Below are 22,497 nucleotides of genomic sequence, written 5' to 3' on the forward strand. Positions count from 1 at the left end.
CTTGTAAGCGCACAGATACTAATCTAATCAAAATGGAGCCTTCGTAAACTAGGAAATGATAAAATGGAGCAGCGGGATCGTCCCCATGGGTAATTTTCAGAAATGAACTGGGTGACTGCGACGAAGTTGATAACATGGGTCCCTAAGGCCGTACACCTCAGCTATCCGCCCATGGCATGACAGGCATTCTCTTTCAGGCTTGAACTTAGCGCCAATGTCGGGAAAACTTGCCAGTCCACGTTTCTTACTGATAAATCCATATTTTGATGCCGAAACACCATCAACATAGCCATGGGAAGCCACAAAATCGATTTTCAATCTATAGACTGTCTGTTATAGGCAAATCCTATAAAGTAGTCGATAGGCAATACAAATGCTATAGTCAGTTTATAGGCAATCTATATATTTATGGCCGTACACTTTTAGTAGGCTTTTGTCTATAGACTACGAATAGACAAAAACAATTACCTATAGAAAGGCAATAGAGTCTATACGAAGTGTATAGGCTGTCTATAGACCGTTTTTATAAGGTTAGTATGTTTCGTTTCAGAGTGCACAAGCTGCTATTGTTGATTTAAGTACATTTTTTTCCATTTTCCAATCCCTTCTTGCTTCTGGTAGGCTAGATAGATATCCTTCGCGTGTCCTCGCTTGAAACAATAGAATGAGCTGGACAACATGAATAGAGCACGGAAATTGAACATTTTACCCAAGCTATAGCGATCCCAAATTGAAGTTTGACGCTTTCCGAGATATAATTTTTTTAGTGAGCGATCCAGTTGCCTCGTGCTCCATTTCGAGTTTACAGCCTCACACCACGGCGAACTGTGCTACATTTTATGACAGGCAAGACAGCTATGAAGGCCGGGTCTTTGAACTGCTCAGACCGCACATGGGACGTGAGCGAATACGGGTCACAGGACCTGACACTTTGTCTGGAGGAACATATTTTAGCGTCATAAAACACCACATAAAGAAAAGGCTGTTACAACTTCAGGCGTCATCGGTACATTGGAGCAAGCGTCTATGCAGTTCACGAGGGCCGTCTTGGTGTCCTAATTCTTTTTTTTTTTTGATCTGGCGTTATTCATGCCCCAGGTGAAAAATACACAAAAAAAAAGGAAATGATAATTGATGAAGATGGTGTCAGGATCGGAGACTGAAACGGAAACTTTGTCTTCTCAGTAGATAAATCTGGAATGCATGACAGTTAGTCTGTAGTCATAGCAAAAATATAACGCACAAGAAAATACTGACACGGAATGGAGAAAACGGCGCAAGTGTAACTTAACTGTTGGAACGTTGTCTGGTTTCTGGATGTTGCCTGGCAATGCGACTAAATTCCTTAAATATACCTCCTCGTTCGACGGCCCGCTTTGCCTCATTTTATGGCAGGCATGACACTTACGAACTGCGGTTCTTAAAGGGTGTTTCGTTGGATATTAGTTGTGAACTTACCGTAATTAGTTACTCGCGCCCGTGGCCAAATAGCTATAGTGTTAAACTGCTTAGCTCGAGGTCGCGAGGTCGAATCCTGGCCGCGAATGGAGGCCAAGTGCAAAACGGCCCGTGTGCTGTGAAATGTTAGCACGCGTTAGAGCACCCCAGATGTTCAAATTTATCTGAAGCCTTCTCCTACAGCTTCTCTCACAGCCTATGTGCAGTTATAGAACGTTAAACCCCATATTAAATAATAATTTTTTCTCGATGTAAGTATAAAGAAGTTATTATGAGGTGAGAAATGTGCTGAGTAGGATCACGGTTTTAGAGCATAGAAAGATACAACCAAGGAAGTTATGATGCAACGCAAATCTAAAGTGAAGCTCCGCCTACATTCAGAACCGTGGAACTCTAATCCTGCGTGACAAAAAGTAGACCATTATTAAGTATTTTCTTGTTACCTAAAGAGGAAGCTAGTCATGGGGACAAAATTATAAGCTCCAAAATTTTTGATGGCTGTGGCTTGCTTAATACACCAAACATTAAACAGCTCATTCTGTTCACTGTTGGGATCGGTCGCCGAAGTAACACAGGACTCCGCGCTTCGTACACCGTTTTACCAACTGCTGTTCCTTTCTAAGTTGTATCCTACTATATTCCTATATACTTAGTGTGCAAGCTTCAAGTCAATGAGCTATAGTAACAAAATGTCTCGAATACTTCGCAAGTCTACATTGCAATAATATATCTTGATTCGGAGGCAAAAGAAAAGCATAATGAACTACAGCAACAAAATGTCTTTTGAATATTCGAGAAAGCTAGACAGCAATATCTTTATTCGGAAGCAAAAAAAAAAGGCATTCTCTCACCAACGAGAAATGGATAGCAAGTAAGAGCAGGTGAACCTGCTTGTCTATTTGCGGAGCACGCATGAAGATGAGCTTGACGATAGTTCCGCTGCGCCTTTCATCCAGAAACACGGTAGGGTCATTGGAGGTTCGCCTGTAGATGGGAGGCAGCGGGCCCGGGTCAATGTGCCAGATGCCGGTGGCAAACGCTGTCCAGGTTGGCCTGCCCAAGCGGGGACAGCGGATACTCGGCGTAGCGGTGACAATTGATGTCTTCCTTCGGACGAATGAACCTTTCATCGCATCGACCGGTTTCGGATGGTATTTTGCCGATAGAAATGGCGATGTGAACGCCGCACTCGCTGTCCCAAGGCACAGAGGTGATGATGAATGTTTATGAAGAAAGGGCATCTGTGGCCAAAGAGCGCCACGGAGTAAGGTGTTTGTGTGTACTCGAGGTGAGGTCAAAGACCCATTACTGAAGCATTTCATCCCGAAGAAACGGAGCACCCGGCCAGGGGAAAGCTTGTACCCGCTGCATGACCTGTGGCTACCCGGCGGCATCATAAACCGTAAACAAACCATTCTTCATTGCCATGCAAAAAAATTTCCCACGAAGCAAAAGCAAACCATGGAGATGCACACAGGTGTATAAAGGATCACTTCCAGGGCCCCAGTATCAATTCGCCACTCTCCAACAGCCACTGCAGACCAATAACGTGCCTATTAGTCACAAGCGCTACTGCCACTGCGCAGCAAATTTACGGAGTGGTTGTTTGTACTCTGAGACGGGTGAATGGGTACTTCTACAAATAGTCGCTGACGGTCGTGTACATAGCTGCTCACTGTCTCTACGGTCGCGTAAATACGCATGACGTAGAAATGCCGCTGAAGCATATCCATCAAACACCCGCGAAAAATGGAGGCCATTGCGCTCTCTTAGGTAGAAGTATTGATCACGGCACAACGCTTCCCTCTCCCTTTCGGTACTGCTACCTGCCACCTATTGACACTGAACTCATTGGGACATTACAGCTGATAAGAGAAGATAGACATCACCTGTAGCTATGACGTCAAAGCGCGGTGTAATGCACGTGCTACATTGAAATTCCTCTAGGTACTTGCTTCTTACTGAGGCTTAGCACTTATTGAACGCCCGTTCTAACTTTTTAGGAAATTGTGCATTGCTTACGAATATGGGCGTCTAAATGAAACCAGTGGTCGTGGTTTTGCAGCGGCGTTTTAGATGGTGCCAAATTAGGATGCGCTACTCTCTCAACTCGGACATAAATTGAGTTCTTATAGTTAAAGCTGGACTTTTGCCTATGAGGAAAGCCGGTGCGGTGGACAGAGAGTTAACTTCAACAACCTGGGGTTCGATAACACGTGTTGATATATCAGCATATTATCGCTTTCTGGTTTCGCCTCCACCGAAACGCGGTCGCCGTTGTGGGATATAGATATTGCCACTGTTTTGGATTGTCGTTTTTCTTTCCACTTGGGGAGAGACTTGTCATCTTTTCTTTGTAGTATTTTTTCCACTCCTGTAAACGCTCTTACTTGGGATGACAATATAAACAAACAAACAAACAAACAAACAAACAAACAAACAAACAAAAAAACAAACAAACGCGATTTGGTGCTACCTTACGGTATGCTGTAAGAACTAATGTAGTGCGGTGAATTGGAACGTGGTTCGGTTACTGTGCTTAAACATTATAAATGCGAAACAGCACGTGGGGGCTTAAACGAGCACAGACAAAGTGTAATCCAGGACAAACAACACTACTTAACTCTCCAATTTTCTATGCTAGCTCGCGCTATCCATGTACCATCGGTTAACGAAAACAGACAGTCTTGCCTATAGCTTTTTCCGAGATCAGTAAGTAAAAGACTCAGGTGAGCACTACTTTGTTCTCTACTCCTAATTTTGTTTTTTTTTGTTTTTTTTTTGCTGACGCACGACGCGTCTAAAAGGACACCCTTTCAACTTTTCAGATACATGTGCTAGTCTCGTCATTGCGCCGAAACCTGCTTTTTCGGTCAGGTTAACGGACGCTAAGTAGCACACCTGACAAACGGGCAGGATTTTTCATCCCAGCAGCCTTCTCTCCTCGCCGGGGTTGCCCTCACTTCGTACACGCGCAGCTTGGACAGGATTCCTCATCTGCTACGGTACAAACACAAGTGTTGGCCACTTCGCGTCGCTTGCCCGTCGATGTACGTATACCACTGCGCACAGCGTAGCAATCGCAGAGAACTTTTTTAATGCAAAAGCTTTAATCGAGATACTTAAAAATTCAGAACACGTTCAGAAAAAAAGACTGCTAAAAGTGAGAAAAATTTTCCCACGGAAATTTATTGCCCGTTTTAATACCCTTGATTAATAGCCATGTTAGCAATCCACGGCTACTAATAATGGTAGGCGCAGCGGTAAGATATTAACAACAGCATATTTATTCCTCTTGCGATTTAGTTTCCTCTTCCGATTACATAATTGTTGGATATTCTCCTACCAGAATTAATGGGAGCTCTAATGAGACTCCATCATGAGAGCAGACGTGTACCCCAGAGGTATGTCATCATAATTCCAATTAACGTAAGCGCTGTTAAGGCATGCCAAGGATGTTTGTGATAGTTCTTCAGCTGAATAAAAATAGAAACAAAAATCTGTGCCTCGTTAAGGCTGACAAAGAAAGGAAGCTGTTGACAACAAAAAGTAGTTTTAATAGCGTATATAGCACTGTAGTGCGGAACTATGGAAAATATCGTATAAAAATTACGGAATCCTAGGATCTAACTATCTTATAATTTCCATTTCAGGAATGCAAAAAAAAATCTATTTTATATGACCGAATTGTTGCGTTTTTTATTTTCACTATTGGGCTGATTACTTAACAATAAAGGACGATAAAAATTCGCGCATATAAGCAGAAGCAAAAGTCAGAACGGCTTAATAGCCTGCCAATGCAGCATTACGCCAATAGGAACTTTTGGTTGTTCAGCTCTTAGGGTGGGCGTTTTGTATCTTTTAGCTTTTCTGAAGCCTCTACTCGTCTGTCAGTTGATAATCACTGATTTCGTGAATATTCTTGGAAATGCTACTGCTGCTATACTGTTAGCAATTCACTTAGCTTTGTGAGAACTAAAAATTACTCATACTTTGCCTCTCCGTATCACAAGTGGTACGCTGGGAATTTCAGGATTAAAATCTCGGCATTAGTGCTCTGCACAAGCGATGCGATTTAAGTAACAAATATTGCGTAGGAGCTTAGTGGAGAAAAAAGTACCAATTGAAGAATGTACGTTCCCTTCGAATGGAAGCCTGGGCATGAATTCGCATTGGTGTTGGAGAAAGTTTCTCATGTTTTCGTTTTTTATCCGGAAGCTAGTCGTTTGTGTTTAAGAACGCAATAAGCTCTATGCACGATGTTCCTGAAAGGACTGAAGCAAGGGACCTAAAATACAATTTATTACCTCTAGAAGATATTCAGCTGCATTGCTGCAAGATAGCATCATGCTCCCTCATTGTATAGGCTTGGCATTCCAAGAAAATGTGCTGCACTATTGTAGCTAAAATACAGTTGTTAATGTTGTGGGTACCACTAACGGCTCCGACAGATGCTCACGAATGCTCCGCTGGGATTAAAGTGCTACGAGAGATTGTCGAGAAGCTAGAAACACACTGTACACAAGCTTTGACTGTAGATATAATTCCCTGTTTAGAGATCTGTTTCATGAAGTGTTAAATTGCACAGCGTCCCTCTGAGCCATAAAGTACATATGTCAAATTAGCGACTCGACAGGTCATCAACACCATCAACCGTACTGCGCCCAAAGCATTGCAAATGGTTCTTTCATAACTGTCCCATTAACTCGTTCCTGTGTCAACTGAGGTCATTTTACCCTTGCAAGCTTCCTAATAATTAGTGTCCAGCCATTTTTATGCTGCTTCGTGCTACGCTTGCCTTCTCTTGGAATCCACTCCGTCACCCTTAGAGACCATTGGTTATCTTGCCTTTGCATTACATGCCCTGACCATGTCTATTTCTGGTCAGGGCATGTAATGCAAAGGCAAGATAACCAGTCCTTTCTCATAAATTCGTGTCTATCATTCTTCTTACCATAGCTTACTGTGTTGCTCTCAGTTTCAGTTGAACACTTTTCGTTATCCTCCACGTTTCTGTCTATAGGTGAGTACCGGTAACATACAGCTGTTGTATACTTTTCTCTTGAGGGATACTGGTAAACTGCCATTCATAATATGGGAGAACCTGCCATATGCGCTCCACCCAATTCTTATTCTTCTAGTTAATTCACTCTCGTAATCCGGATTTGCGATCACTGCCGGCCCAAAGTACCGCCCTAAGCACTCCTTTAGCACCTCATGCGCATCGCTACCTATCCAAACTGGAGTTCCTTTCCGAGATTGCTGTACATTTCTTTAGTTTTCTGCATATTATTTTTAGACCCACTGTCCTGCTGGTAGTTGTGAGACAGGCGTACACATTCGCCTGACTGCACCTGACTCACCTGACTGCAGTGAAGCCAACCACTCAAGAAAAATTCGTTATGTGGCACAACAAACTGCAGCAGCCGTGCAAAATTCTTACGGATATTGCTCACAAGCGGCGGAGCCACCTCATGACTTTTGTTGAAAACTTCGGGACAGCCCAAGCTCTGCTCGCCAGCTTCTTCCCAAGGGCAAACGTACAAGAGGTAAAGGCAAGAGTCCGTGTTCCGGCGGTGATTTGGCTATTCGTAAGCAGCTGAGAATCCGCGGTTTGTACCGTTTTTCACCAATATAGCGCACTGCGAAAACACCGTTGAAAACTCTCAGAAGCGTTATGCGTTTTTCGCTTATAGGCCATTTTGCAGAGAGAAGGCTCACAACACCCTCAAAGGGCCACCGAAGCGCGCGAACCATTTGGGTACGCCAAAATACACACCTCGGTCTGAGCGCAGCGCGGCTGCTCTTTGCGACACAATCGATGGGTAAAGTGGGAACATAAGCGCGATATAAATTCGGAATGGGGCCCTCGCTATCCTCAGTCAAACAGTTACTCCCAGTGAAGCCTCACAACTCGCACAGAGCGCATTTGGTGTTCGAGAATATTTTCTGTATGTGAGGCAGGTCATAACAGTTTCAGCATGACGGGGCCGAACTTTCCGGCACAAGGGTCGGCTGCGTACGGAGGAAAACGATCAGGCTGGGAAAGCAAGCAGCGTTGCCTTCCCAGGCTGAAAAGACGATCATCCAGAGACGGCTCAATATGAGCACAATCGACTTAGAATCAGCGCAACAGTCTGATTGTGGTCTAAGCCGCGCTGCGCTCAAACCGAGGTATCTCTTGGCTCATCCGGCCTCATTGTTCGTGGAAGAATATAGAGCTGCTGCGGCCGAGTATTTGGAAGCCTAGAACGAACAGTTAAAAAATACGTAGCGCGAGAGGTCATCAGTTAGAATTCAGATCGCGAGAGGCTGTGGCGATGCTCGAGTTGTCAGTGCATCTGGATAGAAACGCCTTTGCTTGCATAGGCGTTAAATTGAGGCACGCTCGGGACCCTTAGTATAGCGAAAATTTTTTTCTTGGATATTATTCGGACGGAAAATTTCGCGCTCATACTCGCCTTCATATTCTGTCTTAGGTTCGCCAGGGTTTACGGACTTAATTCACCATAGTTGCCCGAGAATGGGGGCTAAAAGCATTTCGTGACTAAAACAGTCCCGCGAGAGTTATGGCGGACAGGACTTCCGTTGGGTCAGAGTTGGTGATTACCGCTTCTTTAATTCGCATGCTTTCCTTACTACGTTCAAGGAACCGTAACACTATTCCGAACTTGTGATTCAGCACGCTATGATAACTGCTTATTCCAGGAAAACAAGGACGCATTCGCATTACTCAGAGCTGATTGCATGACGAAGATACGTCATCGCGGGTGTATGTTCAGTGCAGTATTATGAATGAGGCAGTTTGGAAGATTTGAAAAATGAACATGTAGTGGTGAAGAAAATTTGTGGAAGAAATAAAAGGATCAGAATAATAAGTTACGGGCACAATAATGTACCGAGACGTATGATCGCAATTCTTATTGAGTGCGTTATGCACTTTGTTTGTTTTTTGTGATAGCAAGTAAATCTGTGTGCTTAACAGGACGCTTAACATTCGGCAAGTACGGCTGTAGATGGTCTCAATTTGTTTGTTTTCTCTCGTGGTTCAGGTCAGTGGTTTATATGCTGCTCTCTGCACCAGTTTCGTTTATTCGCTCGTTTTATCGGTCAGCATATTTCCGAAGTTGCTTTGAAAATTGAGCCACGAGTGCTAAGTTGAGCAGTCATGGGTGTTCCGGTAGTGCGAAAGGTTAGATTGTGCAGCTAAAATTTGTTAGCCATTTACTTTGCTAAGAACACATTTAATCCCCACTTTTCATAGATTTCAAAGGCAAAAGTTTTCGTTCTCTTTTACTGCGCCATTCGTAAGACTGAAGGGTTGCCGTACGAAGAAGATATCTGGAAGCCTATTCCTGAGAACAACCAGAACACGTATTGTTTGCCTTTGGAAATCTTTCACAAAGATCCTAATTCAAAGTAAAAAAGGCAAGAACGAAGCAGAAACAATAATATGAACTCTTATCTTGCTCTCTCTCTCGAGAGAGCTAGCAAGAACTGTAGGCTGGTGCTGCCTTCCTCGAATTATGGCGACGAGTTACGGCGCGCCTGTCATTTATGTACATGCGCTTTCGAAGAAAATGTAAGGATCAACAAATTGTCACCACGTGCTGTTTAAGATGTTTTTGACAGATTTGTATGCAGCATGTCGCAGGGAAAGAACAGTGTAACGCGAACACTTGGCCTCAAGCCTGAGAGCGCTGAGCTCTACGACGCCGGCAGCGACCCATGCGTACAGACATCAACCGCCATCTTGGACCTCTTCTCCAAGGCGTTCGCGCTCTCCAAGAATGTCGAGCAGCAGCAGTTCATAGAGATCGGCTGCGGACCCGGTGGCTTCACGATGAAGTAAGTGAACGTTGTCTGCACATAAGGTTCCAATTTCGCAGAAGCCTAAATGTGTCTTCGGCAATTGATGCGAATAAATATTGCGTTATGTAGATTCTAAGGTACTTCTAAATACCACATTCAACGGCTCCCGGGCGGAAGATTAATTTATTATGTTATGGCTTCGGAGTACTAAAGTTGCCTCTTCATTAACCGCTTGTCAGATCACAACTAGGACACCCTGCTTGCATCTAAGATCCTCACCATAATAATGGTACTAGCTTCACCCTTCATACTTAAATATAACTTCAGTTAGGTACAGCTTAGGCTGACTGTGTCTACCACTGCGCCGTAAAGTTGTTCTCACTGACTTGTTTCTGATGAACTACTGTCGCAAGTTTTCCCGCAATCAATTCCCCTTTTCACCTACCGACCACTCACCGCCCGTCGGTAAGCGAACCAAATTCACTCTTACTCAATCCCCCAAGGAGAACTTTTATTTTTCATTTTTCCCTGACACGTACAGCGACAGGAATTAACTCCACCTTTAGAGCTACTACCTGAGTAGTATTTTGCTCCGTTGTTCTCTTCTTTTCTGGGAACGATATTTCCTAGTTTATTTAATTTCTGTAGCAAAATTTTGTCTCTTTTGTTGCGTTTTGCTCTTGTGAATTACAACAATCGGCAGAGCTTTGGGGATAAAAGGTCTTCGAAATCAATAATTAGCTCTTATGAATGATTTTGTGAAGCGTACTTGTAGTCACCAGAGCAGAACTCATCGACATTGCTAGCATTTCACACTTTTCACTACCTGGCTGTAATCTTTGGCTGTTGCCGCCATGGTAGCAACTCAGAATTCTGGTTTCCGCGAGATGTTTATAATTTCCTGCCTTCACTCTAAGAATTTGTCTTGGAACCTTGGTTTATGTAAGCAATATATGCCCTTTGTGCCCTTTTCTTGGCAGATGAGCAATTATGGGTAATTTTTGGTGTTCTTGAGGAGAACTACCAGCATGCAGTCGAATTGTGCCTCCAGCCTTAACACTTCGTCTTTCACACGAGGACAATACAGCCATGGTGTATATGTTCTTCGTCCAATAGCAATGCGCACACGAGGCAGTGCTATATTCTTGCCATTCGTTCATCATTACACTTTTCAAAGCTCTTGATGTAATTATGCGGGGACTTTTGTTAGCCAGGTAGATAAATTTTTCGCCTTTAAACAGATTGTGAAATGCTTAGTACAAACAACAGACACATTTATTTTGCTTGAAATTTGCTATGATGAGAACACGTATAGATTATATAGTTTTTGTATCCCTGGACAGACATCATGGTATAGATATAGCTTCAACGATGGCTCATGCCTTCAGAAATGATAGTATATGCGTACCCAGGAATTCTGGTTTGGTTTGGTTTATGGGGGTTTAACGTCCCAAAGCGTCTGAGGCTATGAGAGACGCCGCAGAGAAGGGCTCCGGAAATTTCGACCACCTGGGGTTCTTTAACGTGCACTGACATCGCACAGCACACGGGCCTCTAGAATTTCGCCTTCAAAGAAATTCGGCCGCCGCGGCCGGGATCGAACCTGCGTCTTTCGGGTCAGCAGCCGAGCACCATAACCACTGAGCAACCGCAGCGGTGCCCAGCAATTCTGGACAAAAACATGTTTGAGCAGTAAACCGTTTATGAACGCTTTTTTTTGTAATATAATGGAAAATTTTAATATAACAACCAACATATCCGCAGGTCACCCGACGGCAGTCTTAATTTTGTTTCTATTAACGTTATTGCTATCGTGAAAAGCGTTCTCCAATGGTTTTCTATGGGAGTCTTAACTGTCCTATGCGATCAATGGAAACATTTTAAAAGGAAAATTTTGCTACATATGAGGAGAATGGCCAATTACCTTCAATATTTCTATAACAGTATCATACAGTTTTCCAATTTTTAAAATTTTTGTCCAAGAAATTGGACATGCAGCTTCTCTTTTATCGTTGCAGGACTCTTTTTCCGTCCCTCCCACCGTGCCGAAGACTAGTCGCCACGGACAAGTCGGAGGAAATGCTGAAGGTGGCTGTGGAGAAGTACTCGCATCCGAGAATACAGTACCTGCAGCTGGACATCCTAGGAGACGTGGACGACTTCGTGAAGGAACAAGGCCAATTCCAGCGGTTGTACTCTTTCCAAGTGCTGCACTGGATCAGGGATCAACGGCTGGTCATGCGAAACTTCGAGAAGCTCCTGGCTCCCGGCGGGGAGTGCCTGGTGATCTTCCTGCGATGCCTCGTCTTCTGTGAACTCTTCGAGAATATGATGAAGTCCCCACGCTGGTCAAAGTACAGCCAGGTAGGCTTTGTTGGCGTGGGAAGTAACGGGATCATTTTCTTAGCTACTGCCATCTTTTGAAAAGTGTTTGGAGGAAAACTAGACGAAAGGAAGTGAAATAGGACGTTACTGCTATGTTCTCACATATTTAAGAATATAGAGTCGATGTTCTATCGCATATAGTTGTTTCGTGCACAGCTATTGCCTCCTTGAGTACAGTGCCTGCAGCATCACGCCCGTTCCCATAGCATTGGGATTGTCCGCCTGTTTCAGTTAGAGCGCAATGGGGAGCGCGAGCCTATTATTACTCCACGCCTGTATAATTATAGCTGTAAAATTTATAATTATTAGAAAAGCTGGCAGTTTTTCATTATTGCTGAAAATACAGACGTCGATAGAAAATGCGCAAAGGATCTCTGCAAAGCTGGTAGAAGCGTCTGTTAGAAATAGTTTAGCGCCGTTGACGCGAGGCGGCGCTACGCTATTACCCCTTTGGGAAAGAAAACAGAAGAGAGTGTAGTGGCTTGATAGACCACCGACGCTGGAGGCACTGCACTCAAGGAGGAACTGGCTCAGGCCACGCGTTTGTCGATAATGTGCTTCCTTTAATAATCACATGCACAGATGCACATGTACACATGCACAGATAATCTCTGTGCATATGTCTGACAACGTCTTTTTTTCTGTTTAGTGTCTGCGATGCTTAAGATGCATTTCAATGCAGTTCGGCACTGCGTATATAGGTTCATAATTGTTGGTATCCAAAGCGCCGGAAAACGATGTGCTAACTGAAAATTCGTCCGTCGTTGACCCTTGTCGTAATGCGATATCCAGTTACAGCTCGGTTGGTGCAAAAATTCAGATGCCATTTGGAGCGTTTAGTGAATCTGCGCTGAAGTGCAGATGTCCGATGCGTTTGAGACACTGCACTGGTATTACAGCAGACGTAAGTAGGCGCCGGAGAATTCGTTTTTGCCGAGAGAAAGTAGCCAGGGACACTAAGCAGTCATGGGCTTAGGTAGGAGTGGGAATCTGCGAGGACACCGACCACAACTATGACGCAACGATGGCGCCGAAGTGTCACATGGGCCCTGAGATCGAGCCGAGGCGCCACCTTGCGGCGCAGCAGCGACCCTCCTTATTGTGGACATGGCCTCTGGGATAAGCTGTCGGTGAACTTGAAGGCCATGGTGCGGGCCACTGTGGACGCCCGCTCGCGTCGTCTGCTAATCCGCAGTAGTGTTTACGTGCACACATTCACTACAGTTTTCTGGGGACTGCTCTTTTTTTCGCGGCCTCCTGTTTACATATGTGCCTCTCACAAAATAAATGTCAAGGCCTTATCATGCCCGCTCCAGCGAAGGCAATAATAGTCCATATCAAGCGCGCCATTCTGGATCATAACATCCTGCATCCGTGTCCGGCACTTTAAACAGCGATAATGGTGTTAGGTGCCGTGTGAAGGGAAAACCAACATGTCGCTGTTGGTTATAGCCGGCTCTATCTCAGAATACATTGAAATAGAAAACATTGTACTTAGAGATAGCTAAAGCGCGCATCTCCTAAGTGTTCATGACGGTAAGAAGAAGGCACAGATATGCACATCCCACTCACTGGCAAACAAAAGAGCGGAGCTTCTCTGTGATTGGGTTCCATGCGACTCATGCAAATAAACATGTTTTAAAGGCAAACAAAATGTCCCGGCACCCTCTCAAGCCCATCGTTGTGCCGCTGTTAGAGACTCAACTCTGGCAGAGACACAAAAAGTGTGCCATGGATGGAAAACTCAATCAAGCCTTGATTTCTCTCAGTAACTTCCATCTCAAAATTTCGCATGTCAGTTGATGAAGGTTTCGGGGATGACAACAGAGGGGCCGTAGTTAAAATTCGCCAAAAAGTGATTACTTTGTTTTGTTCTTCATAAAAATCACTTAAAATGGATCGCCAAAAAGTGGGCCGTATGACCTACAGTAAACATTTTAAAAATAATGACAACCACAACAACTTGCTGTTTCGATGGGTCGCGACTTTAAGTAGGAATTGTTTGCACTGGTTTTTTGGATGTTTGCTAAAATAAAGAAAAAGGTCTGTAAGCCTTTTATAAACATCAATGATCATATCGAGTAGAGTTTCTACTTCTAGTTATTTAAATTAGGGGGTGCCTCGGCGCCGAAACATAGTTTTCTACTGGCAGCAAGATGAATGTGCTTCCTGTAGTCGTCTGACGCCCTGGACCTTCGCAGCCGTCTTCTCCCGCCGCTCACAATGCCTAAGGACTCCGTGCCCAGTCCTGCACCACCCACCCCGACCGTTCTGTGCGCTGGAGCGCTGCGGCAGCGTGATCCCGCTTTCTTCAGTGGCACCGGCGACGATGACGTCGAGGATTGGCTGGCATCGTACGAACGGGTGAGCACCCATAACAAGTGGGACGATGCACTCAAACTCAACAACGTCATCTTCTACCTTTCGGACGTTGCGAACCTATGGTTCAGAAACCACGAATCCGACATCCCCACGTGGTCAGCTTTCAAGTCCAATTTTTCTGATGTATTTGGCCGGCCTGCGGTGCGCAAGCTGCGCGCGGAACAACGCCTGCGAAGTCGGGCGCAGCTACCTGGTGAAAATTTCACCAGCTACATAGAGGACGTTGTGAACCTGTGCACACGAGTTGATGCCTCTATGTCTGAGCGCGCCAAGATTGAGAACATTTTGAAAGGAATCGACGACGATGCGTTCCAGATGCTTCTGGCACGCAATCCCACCACAGTCGCCGACGTCATTACTCATTGCCAGAACTTTGACGAACTTCGGAAGCGACGCATCCTCACCCGTTCTCCGCTCTCACAGCAGGAATCGCTTGCTTCCCTCACATCTGACACCGACCCGGCGCAACTGTCACCGCAGATAAAGCAGTTTGTTCGGGAGGAAGTCGCGCGTCAGCTCTCGTTGATGCCCTCCAGTCACGACGCTGCGACTCCTCTGGTGGCGCCATTGCAGGAGGTCATCCGCCATGAAGTTGCCGAGGCTATTCCTACTGCACATCCAGTCCCTTCGGTTGCTCCCTTAACCTACGCCGAGGCTCAGTATCCCCAACCATCTCCTATACCCGCCCGGATGACCTACGCAGAAGCAGCGGCGCGCTCCGTGCCCCTGACTGTTCCACCTCGTCAGCCCGTCCTGCGCCCCGTCCCGTCTCTACGACCAGCCCCGGTTTCTTCGCCGTCTCCGCAGCGGCTTTACAACCCTTGGCGCACATCGGATAACCGACCCATCTGTTACTCTTGTGGGTACGCGGGACATGTCGCCCGCCACTGTCGCCATCGCATGGTGGCATCGCCAACCATCTCAACCCCTGTGCATCCATCCCAGATGTTTTATTCGGCTTCTCCATCCTCGCCGCTAGACGCGTACGCCCCCGACCGTCGTGCTTACGAGACCCGACGTTCTCCATCACCGCGCCGTCGCTCACTGTCACCAATGCGCCGTCGCCCTCCCTCCGCTGAAGAGGGAAACTAAGATCCGCAGTTCCGGAGGCAAGAACTGCGCGCTGTTCGAAAAGCTCAAGGCCTCCGTTTTCCCCACGCAACGTTCTTCAGGTCATCGTCGACGGACTGCCGGTACATGCGCTTATCGACACGGGTGCCTCAGTATCAGTGATTCACGAAAAACTCTGCCGCCGCTTGCGCAAAGTCACGACGCCATTTACGGGTCTCTCGCTCCGCACCGCTAGTGAACAGTGCATTTCCCCTCTCGCCTCGTGCACAGCGCGAGTCATCATTGACGATATATTGTACTCAGTCGAGTTGTTGGTGCTGTCCTCATGCTCACATGACATAATTCTCGGGTGGGACTTTCTGTCACACAACAACGCCGTCATCGATTGCGCCCGCGCTGAAGTTGGATTTTCCCCTTTGTTTGACGAGCTTACTACTGAAACATCTGCCCCCTTGCCACTCAAGGTCACTATCGCTGAAGATGTTGAAGTAGCGCCGGGAGCATCTGCCCTTGTTTCCCTGTCGTGCCGTGCCGCGTCGGATGACACCGTTTTATTTACGCCGTCTGCTTCCTTTGTACGCCGGAAGAACCTGCCGCTACCTTCTGCTGTCCTCGATGTTCGGCGAGGTGTCACGAAGATGCTGCTCTACAATCCATCCTCGTGTGCCCTTACCCTGCTACCTGGTGAGTCCCCTGGCTGCATTCAACCTGTCTGCCTTCTCTCTGCCCTTAATGTCCACGAGGCAGCCAGCGGTCCCTCTCTAAACGCCATGCATTCCGAGCTCGCTACTGAACCTGAGCCTGACGAACTTTTCCGCGCCGCCATCGACGATACTCTTCTGTCCACCTACCGTCAGCAGCTTTCAGCCCTTCTCCACACTTTCCGCTTCGCTTTCGATGCAGCCCATCAGCCTTTAGGCCGTACATCAACCGTGGCTCATCGCATTGAGACCGGCTCCCACCCGCCTTTTCGGCAGCGCCCCTATCGCGTGTCTGCGGCTGAGCGTCAAGTGATAAGTGAGCACGTTGAAGACATGCTGCACCGTGGCGTCATCCGTCCCTCTCACAGCCCTTGGTCTTCTCCGGTGGTGCTGGTCAAGAAGAAAGACGGTTCTATCAGATTTTGTGTCGATTACCGGCGACTGAACAAAATTACCCACAAAGACAATTATCCGCTTCCCCGCATCGATGACGCTCTTGACTGTCTCCAAGGCGCCGAATACTTCTCCTCTCTTGACTTGCGTTCGGGCTACTGGCAGGTCCCGATGGCTGCCGCTGACCGTGAGAAGACCGCATTCGTTACCCCCGACGGCCTTTACGAGTTCACCGTTATGCCATTCGGCCTGTGCAACGCGCCAGCTACATTCGAAAGAATGATGGATAACGTCTTACGGAAGCTGAAGTGGCATACGTGCCTCTGTTACTTGGACGATATCGTTGTCTTTTCGGTAGATTTCTCCACTCACCTCACGCGCCTGCAGCAGGTTCTGACTTGCCTCACCGACGCCGGCCTACAGCTTAATCTGAAGAAGTGCCACTTCGGCGCCCGGCAGCTAACCATCTTGGGTCACATTGTATCTAAGGAAGGCGTTCTCCCCGACCCGGCCAAACTTCGCGCTGTTGCGGAGTTTCCCAAGCCGACAACAATGAAGCAGCTTCGGAGCTTTATCGGTCTGTGTTCCTATTTTCGGCGCTTCGTCCGCAATTTTGCGTCGATCATTGCGCCACTCACGAAACTGCTTGGAACAGACAACCACCTGTCCGCTTGGTCCCCCGAATGCGAAGACGCGTTCACCACACTGCGCCGTCTTCTTACCTCGCCGCCCATACTTCGCCACTACGATCCGAGAGCCCCTACCGAGGTGCATACTGATGCAAGTGGCGTCGGCCTCGGAGCTGTCCTGACTCAGCGGAAAGATGGTTATGAGGAATACGTCGTGGCGTATGCGAGTCGGGTGCTCAGCAAGGCTGAATGCAACTATTCCGTTACGGAGAAGGAATGTTTAGCGATCGTCTGGGCACTCATGAAATTTCGACCCTATCTGTACGGCCGCCAGTTTGATGTCGTCACGGACCATCACGCGCTTTGCTGGTTGTCGTCTCTTAAAGACCCGGCCGGCCGCCTCGCCAGGTGGGCTCTCCGCCTTCAGGAGTTCGACATCCGCGTTGTATATCGCTCTGGCCGTAGGCACATGGACGCCGACGCTCTATCTCGATCTCCTCTGCCCACCGCCGCTGCATGCTCATCCGTGCCTGAACCCGTCCTCTCGCCTCTTACCGCCTCTGATATGCTTGCGGAACAGCGCAAAGACCCGTGGCTTGCGTCGATCATCGACGTCGTGACCAACGCTCACACTGCTGTGCCTTCGCGCACTCTACGCCGCCAGGCACCACATTTTGCGTTCCGTGATGGCCTGCTCTACCGCCGTAACTACACGCAAGATGGTCGACGGTGGCTCCTCGCGATACCTCGCCATTTACGTTCTGAGATCTGTGCCTCGTTTCACGCTGACCCACAATGTGCCCACGCCGGTGTGTTGAAGACGTTTCAAAGAATATCTCAGCGTTATTATTGGCGGGGCATGTACGGGTACATTCGCCAATACGTCCGCTCCTGCATCGCCTGTCAGCGACGCAAGTCTCCCGCGCCACGTACGAGCGGCCCCTTGCAGCCATTGCCATGCCCGGCTCGCCCATTCGATCGTGTTGGCGTCGACCTCTACGGCCCGCTGCCCTACACGTTATCTGGGAACCGCTGGATAATTGTTGGCGTCGACCACCTAACCCGATATGCAGAGACCGCCGCACTACCCGCTGCCACTGCTCGTGACGTTGCCCACTTCCTGCTGCACAATTTTGTTCTCCGCCATGGTGCGCCGCGCGAGTTGCTCAGTGATCGAGGCCGTGTCTTTCTTTCGGACGTGGTGGAAGCCCTCCTCAGAGAGTGTCGCATCATTCATCGGACCACCACTGCCTACCACCCTCAAACTAACGGGCTGACTGAGCGCTTTAATCGCACTCTCGGCGATATGCTCACCATGTACGTCTCGTCAGATCAGTCTAACTGGGACTCTGTGCTGCCTTTTGTGACGTACGCATACAATACCGCCACCCAGTCAACCACCGGATTTTCCCCTTTCTACCTGTTGTATGGCCGTGAGCCGTCCTCCACAATGGACACGGTTTTGCCGTACACTCCGGACGCCTCCGAATGCACGCCCCTTTCCGAACTCGCCAAGCACGCCGAGGAATGTCGCCAACTGGCCCGTTCTTTCACCTCGGACTCCCAAGGTCGCCGAAAGCATGAACACGATGCACATCAAACCGCGCACGCTTTCTCTCCAGGTTCATTAGTTTGGCTTTGGGTCCCCTCCACTACACCAGGACAGTCTTCGAAATTTCGCAGAGAACATCATGGCCCTTACCGCGTCGTCGAATCAACATCCCCTGTTAATTATATTGTAGAGCCGCTTACACCCTCTTCGGACTTGCGTCGTCGCGGCCGTGAGCTTGTCCATGTCAGTCGCCTCAAGACTTATTACGACCCGCTCCTCTTGCCAGCACCATAGGTCGCCAGGATGGCTCCTCTTCCATCCCGGGGCCATTGTAGTGAATTACAATTAACGCGCCTGAACTATTATGAATGCGCCTCAGGTTGCCTCAATGGCAGACGAAGAAGTTGACGACGAAGTGTGCCGGTGCGCGCGGCTCCAGCTCCCTGGCTGTGTAGACTGACTGTGATTTTGCTGCCGTCCGCTCAGCTGTTTGGTGAACTGTATAGCTGAGGTCACTAGTACGCGAACCCCCCTTTCATTCCATTTTTCATGGGATCTAAACGTTTGCTTGCATAAAGAATTATTCACAAGTGTCGCTCTGAATAAAATCATTTGTTGGCTCAGCTTCGTGTGTATTTCTTCTTCCGACACTATTGTTTCGCTTGTGATTAAAAATAATTACTTCCGGCAAGTTTTTTTTCATGGCGAACTCGCGCTTTGTAACTTACAGTGAAGAGAGTCAATTTCTGCAACGGATGTAAGGAAAACATACTGCACTACATAAATGTTGAATCTTCTTATTCAGTACTGATTGTGTCACCTCATAATTTAAGCCCGCGTTCAGCTGAGTGACTGTGTACTACTTGCCCAAAAAGCAAAGTATGTGTAATCTCAGAGCAGAAGCTTTGTTCCCCTTATTCTTTGTTGTTTGGAAGTCGTCGTCGCCGTCCCGCCTAGACTCCAACTTATATCCCTATTTTTGAACATGGATGGAGAAAGAAAGGTAAAGCGGGATACTATAGGAGTTCACGGATGTTCCTATAGTATTAGGAGTGATATTATAGGATGCAGAATGATATTATAGGAGGAAAGAGAAAGGAGGGTTTGGGGAAGTTCTCTGTCACAAACGCGCCACAGGTCGAAATGATCACGAACGCCCTTGGGAAGCTTCCCGTAGCCGAGGCGGCGCCTCGTGGTCGGAACGCTGCACGTACGTGAGAGGTCAGAGTCACCGAAGTGCGGTGGCTCGAAAAAGAAGACGAACGCTCTCGGCATGCTGCCCGGAAACGAAACGTGCGACTAGACGCCCAAGTCCGAGCCCACAAATTTCTCACACCATAGAACCACACAACTGCAGTACACAATTACAGTTGCTCTACCGTCACACTTGGATCATCATGAGTTAATCACTTCGAGAACTAGCTAGCGCTGATCACTCGTTGTACCGTTGGCATAAGGAGCTGCAATTTTTATTTTCTGTACTTCAGCGTGTTTTGATCAGAACTGGTGGTGCGGTGAACGGTTCTGCCATGTTAGCGTGGTGTAGAGACCACAACCTGACCTCCATCCATTCTCGCCAACAGGTACTGCAAGACAACATGCCGGAAACATGGGATATACCAGATGTTGTGTCTTTGAGGGCATATTTAAGCAATCTGGTCGTCTCAACAAAGCTGGTACCACTCTCCTGCGAGGTGTTAGCAGTTTCCACTCCAAGGGGAAAGAGTAAGGACAAAGGAATTGGTAAGCTGAACACAACAGCTTGCTTTTTACGATTGGTATCACCTTTGGACTGGTTTTGTAAAACAACTGAGTGCTTCAGCGTTTATACAGTTCGTTTACTAGGGTTTGGAAACAAAATAGAGAAGCCAAAAACATACCATCACGCCCGCAAAGGTAGCAAAGTAGGCCGAAGAACAATTACTGATTTTCCTACCAAATATTTAGCGTTGGTTTTATTGCCGCACGCTCATTTCGATGAGCAGTTCTAGCTGCGTAGTCCTTAATCGAAAGAAGAAAATCTTGTGCATCTGTTTGCTACAGCAGTGAGGCCTGTTTGAAGGAATACAAGAGAAAGGGACATTTTTCGTTGACCTTCTATATAGAAGCTGCAGAGATGGCTGTCTTTTTTGTTCATTAGGATTAGTTGCTACCTTCGCTAATACAGTACCTGTCTGCAACTATTACTTGAATTTGACACCTACTGCCCATATTTTGACATCATGCCTAATTTTCTTAACGTTAGCATGCGACCTCCAGCAGCTCATGATTGAAATTGCTTATAACGGTTTTGGCTTAATAATAATTAAGATGCAATGCGAGGTATTCTGCGAAATTTTTTAGACAACACCTTTATTTTTCCCTATAAAGTAATAATGTACTCTATCGGTAATGTCTGCATTAGCATTCGTGAGGGTGGCCTGCCTCTCTGTAATGATAAAAATGTTTGCAATCGTCTGTTGGAACGAGTTGAAAAGAACATCCATGCGAACTTGGACAAAGGTAACCACGTCCATGTGCGTGTGGAGAGAGAGACAGAGGTGATACATGCGCAACCTCCCCTATAGTGCTGAGACCACCGACGACAAGACGTAGTGTTTGCATGAATGGCAGTTTGCCTGCACAGTAAGGGTGGGACACAGGTGGGGTCCGGCAGGGAAATCTCCCTTGAGTACTTGGGTACCTAAAAGCGTGATACGCTGACGTAGCTGTCCATTTCGCTTTTACAAGTTAATGTCGGCAGGCTGCGAAGAGTGTGAAAAATGTTGAAAGTGACTTGCTCCGAATAAACATCCCGAAGACTGCCCTTCGGGCGATGACGCACCTCCCTCCACCCATAGTCGCGCTCACGCATCACGCATGTTGCCGCTGCCGTTTTGCCTGAACTTATTTCAGAACAACCGGTCTGCTGGAGCGCAAGGTAGCCGTAGCTTGGCGTTCTTCCATCTCGGCACATCATCACTTCTCTTGGCGCTAGATCCGTGTTTGATCCTATTTGTGCCACCCACTACTCGGCGGTCTCGCCTCCGATAACTACTTGACGCCGTCGAATCGGCGCCTCTGTCTCTAGGCCGCTCTGAAAGGAAGGAGATTTTTGGTGTGGACGTCAAAAACTAATTCTTATAGAATGACAATGAAAAACTGCTCTTATTTACAACTGGTTTAATAGCTTTATTACTTTTAGTTTGAAAGCACTACTTAACGGAGTAAAACCCAACCAAGAATCCTGTGTGAAGCCTCGGAGTAACTCGGGTAAACTCGGGTTTGTCCGAAGAAGCGTCACGCAGGCTGCAGCGAATGGGAGGAAGTTCGGGTAAGTTCGGAGGAGTGTCGCGCCAGCTGTAGCCAATGGGAGGAGGGTGTCGCGGCAGCTGCTGCCGAGTAGAGATAGGGTGTGAAGATAGATGAAGAGCGAGAAACGTGGTTGCGGGCACATGCAAATGCCAGAAAGAGGCGAGGAATGAGCGCATGCTTGCGCATGCCTACTTGGCTTAATTACGTCAAACCCTCTTTCTTTTTCAGAGGTGCTTCTTTCATTTAATCCGGTGTACGCACTCATCGGTGAAGATGAAAAGGCGGAGTTGCTCGAGTTTACAAGAGACTTCGTAGACTCTATGTTCGCTAAAAACCCCGATAAAAAGACAGAAGATCGTATGGTGCTCGTCATTCATGCGTTCAAGCCATCTACTTAGGGTTGTAATTGTATTGCCTACTTTTTTCTCAATAAAAGGATTTGTACACCGAAAAGCGCTGGCTTGCACTTGTTCCCTCTTAGTCCGCAAGAGGTGGGGCGCCACTCCTGTTGCACTCCACCCAATAGTGTGGCCACTGCTTGTTGCTCATACCGGCCGCATGCTGGGCGATAAGGACTTCGGCTCTTCGACTGGAGGCGGCGACACGGTCTATGGCGGTAAAATAAATATTCTCTCCCTCTCGTGCTCTCTGTGCAGAACTCTTGAATAAATATATCTTGAATTACATCAAAGCGGACGAAGACAAAACGCACCCTATACTTGAAGACATCGTGCCTGCTTTCCGACATAACTTCGACGATCACACTACAAACGATATTTAGTTAATTTTTCGTGTCGAGCTTAAGTGCATCAATCGAAAC

At 47.3% G+C, this 22,497-nt stretch overlaps 1 protein-coding gene across 1 annotated transcript; it reads left to right on the forward strand.

Moving 5' to 3' along the window:
- Positions 1–9,103: 9,103 nt before the first annotated feature.
- LOC149347098 (4-vinylphenol methyltransferase 1-like) lies at positions 9,104–22,075 on the forward strand. Its single transcript, XM_089541489.1, has 4 exons — positions 9,104–9,306; positions 11,289–11,634; positions 19,967–20,126; positions 21,906–22,075. The coding sequence occupies exons 1-4, from the start codon at positions 9,104–9,106 to the stop codon at positions 22,073–22,075; spliced, it is 879 nt and encodes a 292-aa protein (XP_089397615.1).
- The last annotated feature ends 422 nt before the right edge of the window (positions 22,076–22,497 follow it).

This window comes from Amblyomma mixtum, chromosome 4, assembly GCF_055824585.1.
Source record: "Amblyomma mixtum isolate Tamu chromosome 4, ASM5582458v1, whole genome shotgun sequence".
NCBI classification, from domain to species: domain Eukaryota; kingdom Metazoa; phylum Arthropoda; class Arachnida; order Ixodida; family Ixodidae; genus Amblyomma; species Amblyomma mixtum.

Bases quoted from the DNA above. Each gene is read 5' to 3' on its own strand.
- LOC149347098 (XM_089541489.1), top strand. From the start codon at position 9,104: ATGTCGCAGGGAAAGAACAGTGTAACGCGAACACTTGGCCTCAAGCCT. The intron at 9,307-11,288 runs GTAAGTGAACGT...TTATCGTTGCAG, and splicing joins CCCGGTGGCTTCACGATGAA to GACTCTTTTTCCGTCCCTCC. The intron at 11,635-19,966 runs GTAGGCTTTGTT...TCTCGCCAACAG, and splicing joins GCTGGTCAAAGTACAGCCAG to GTACTGCAAGACAACATGCC.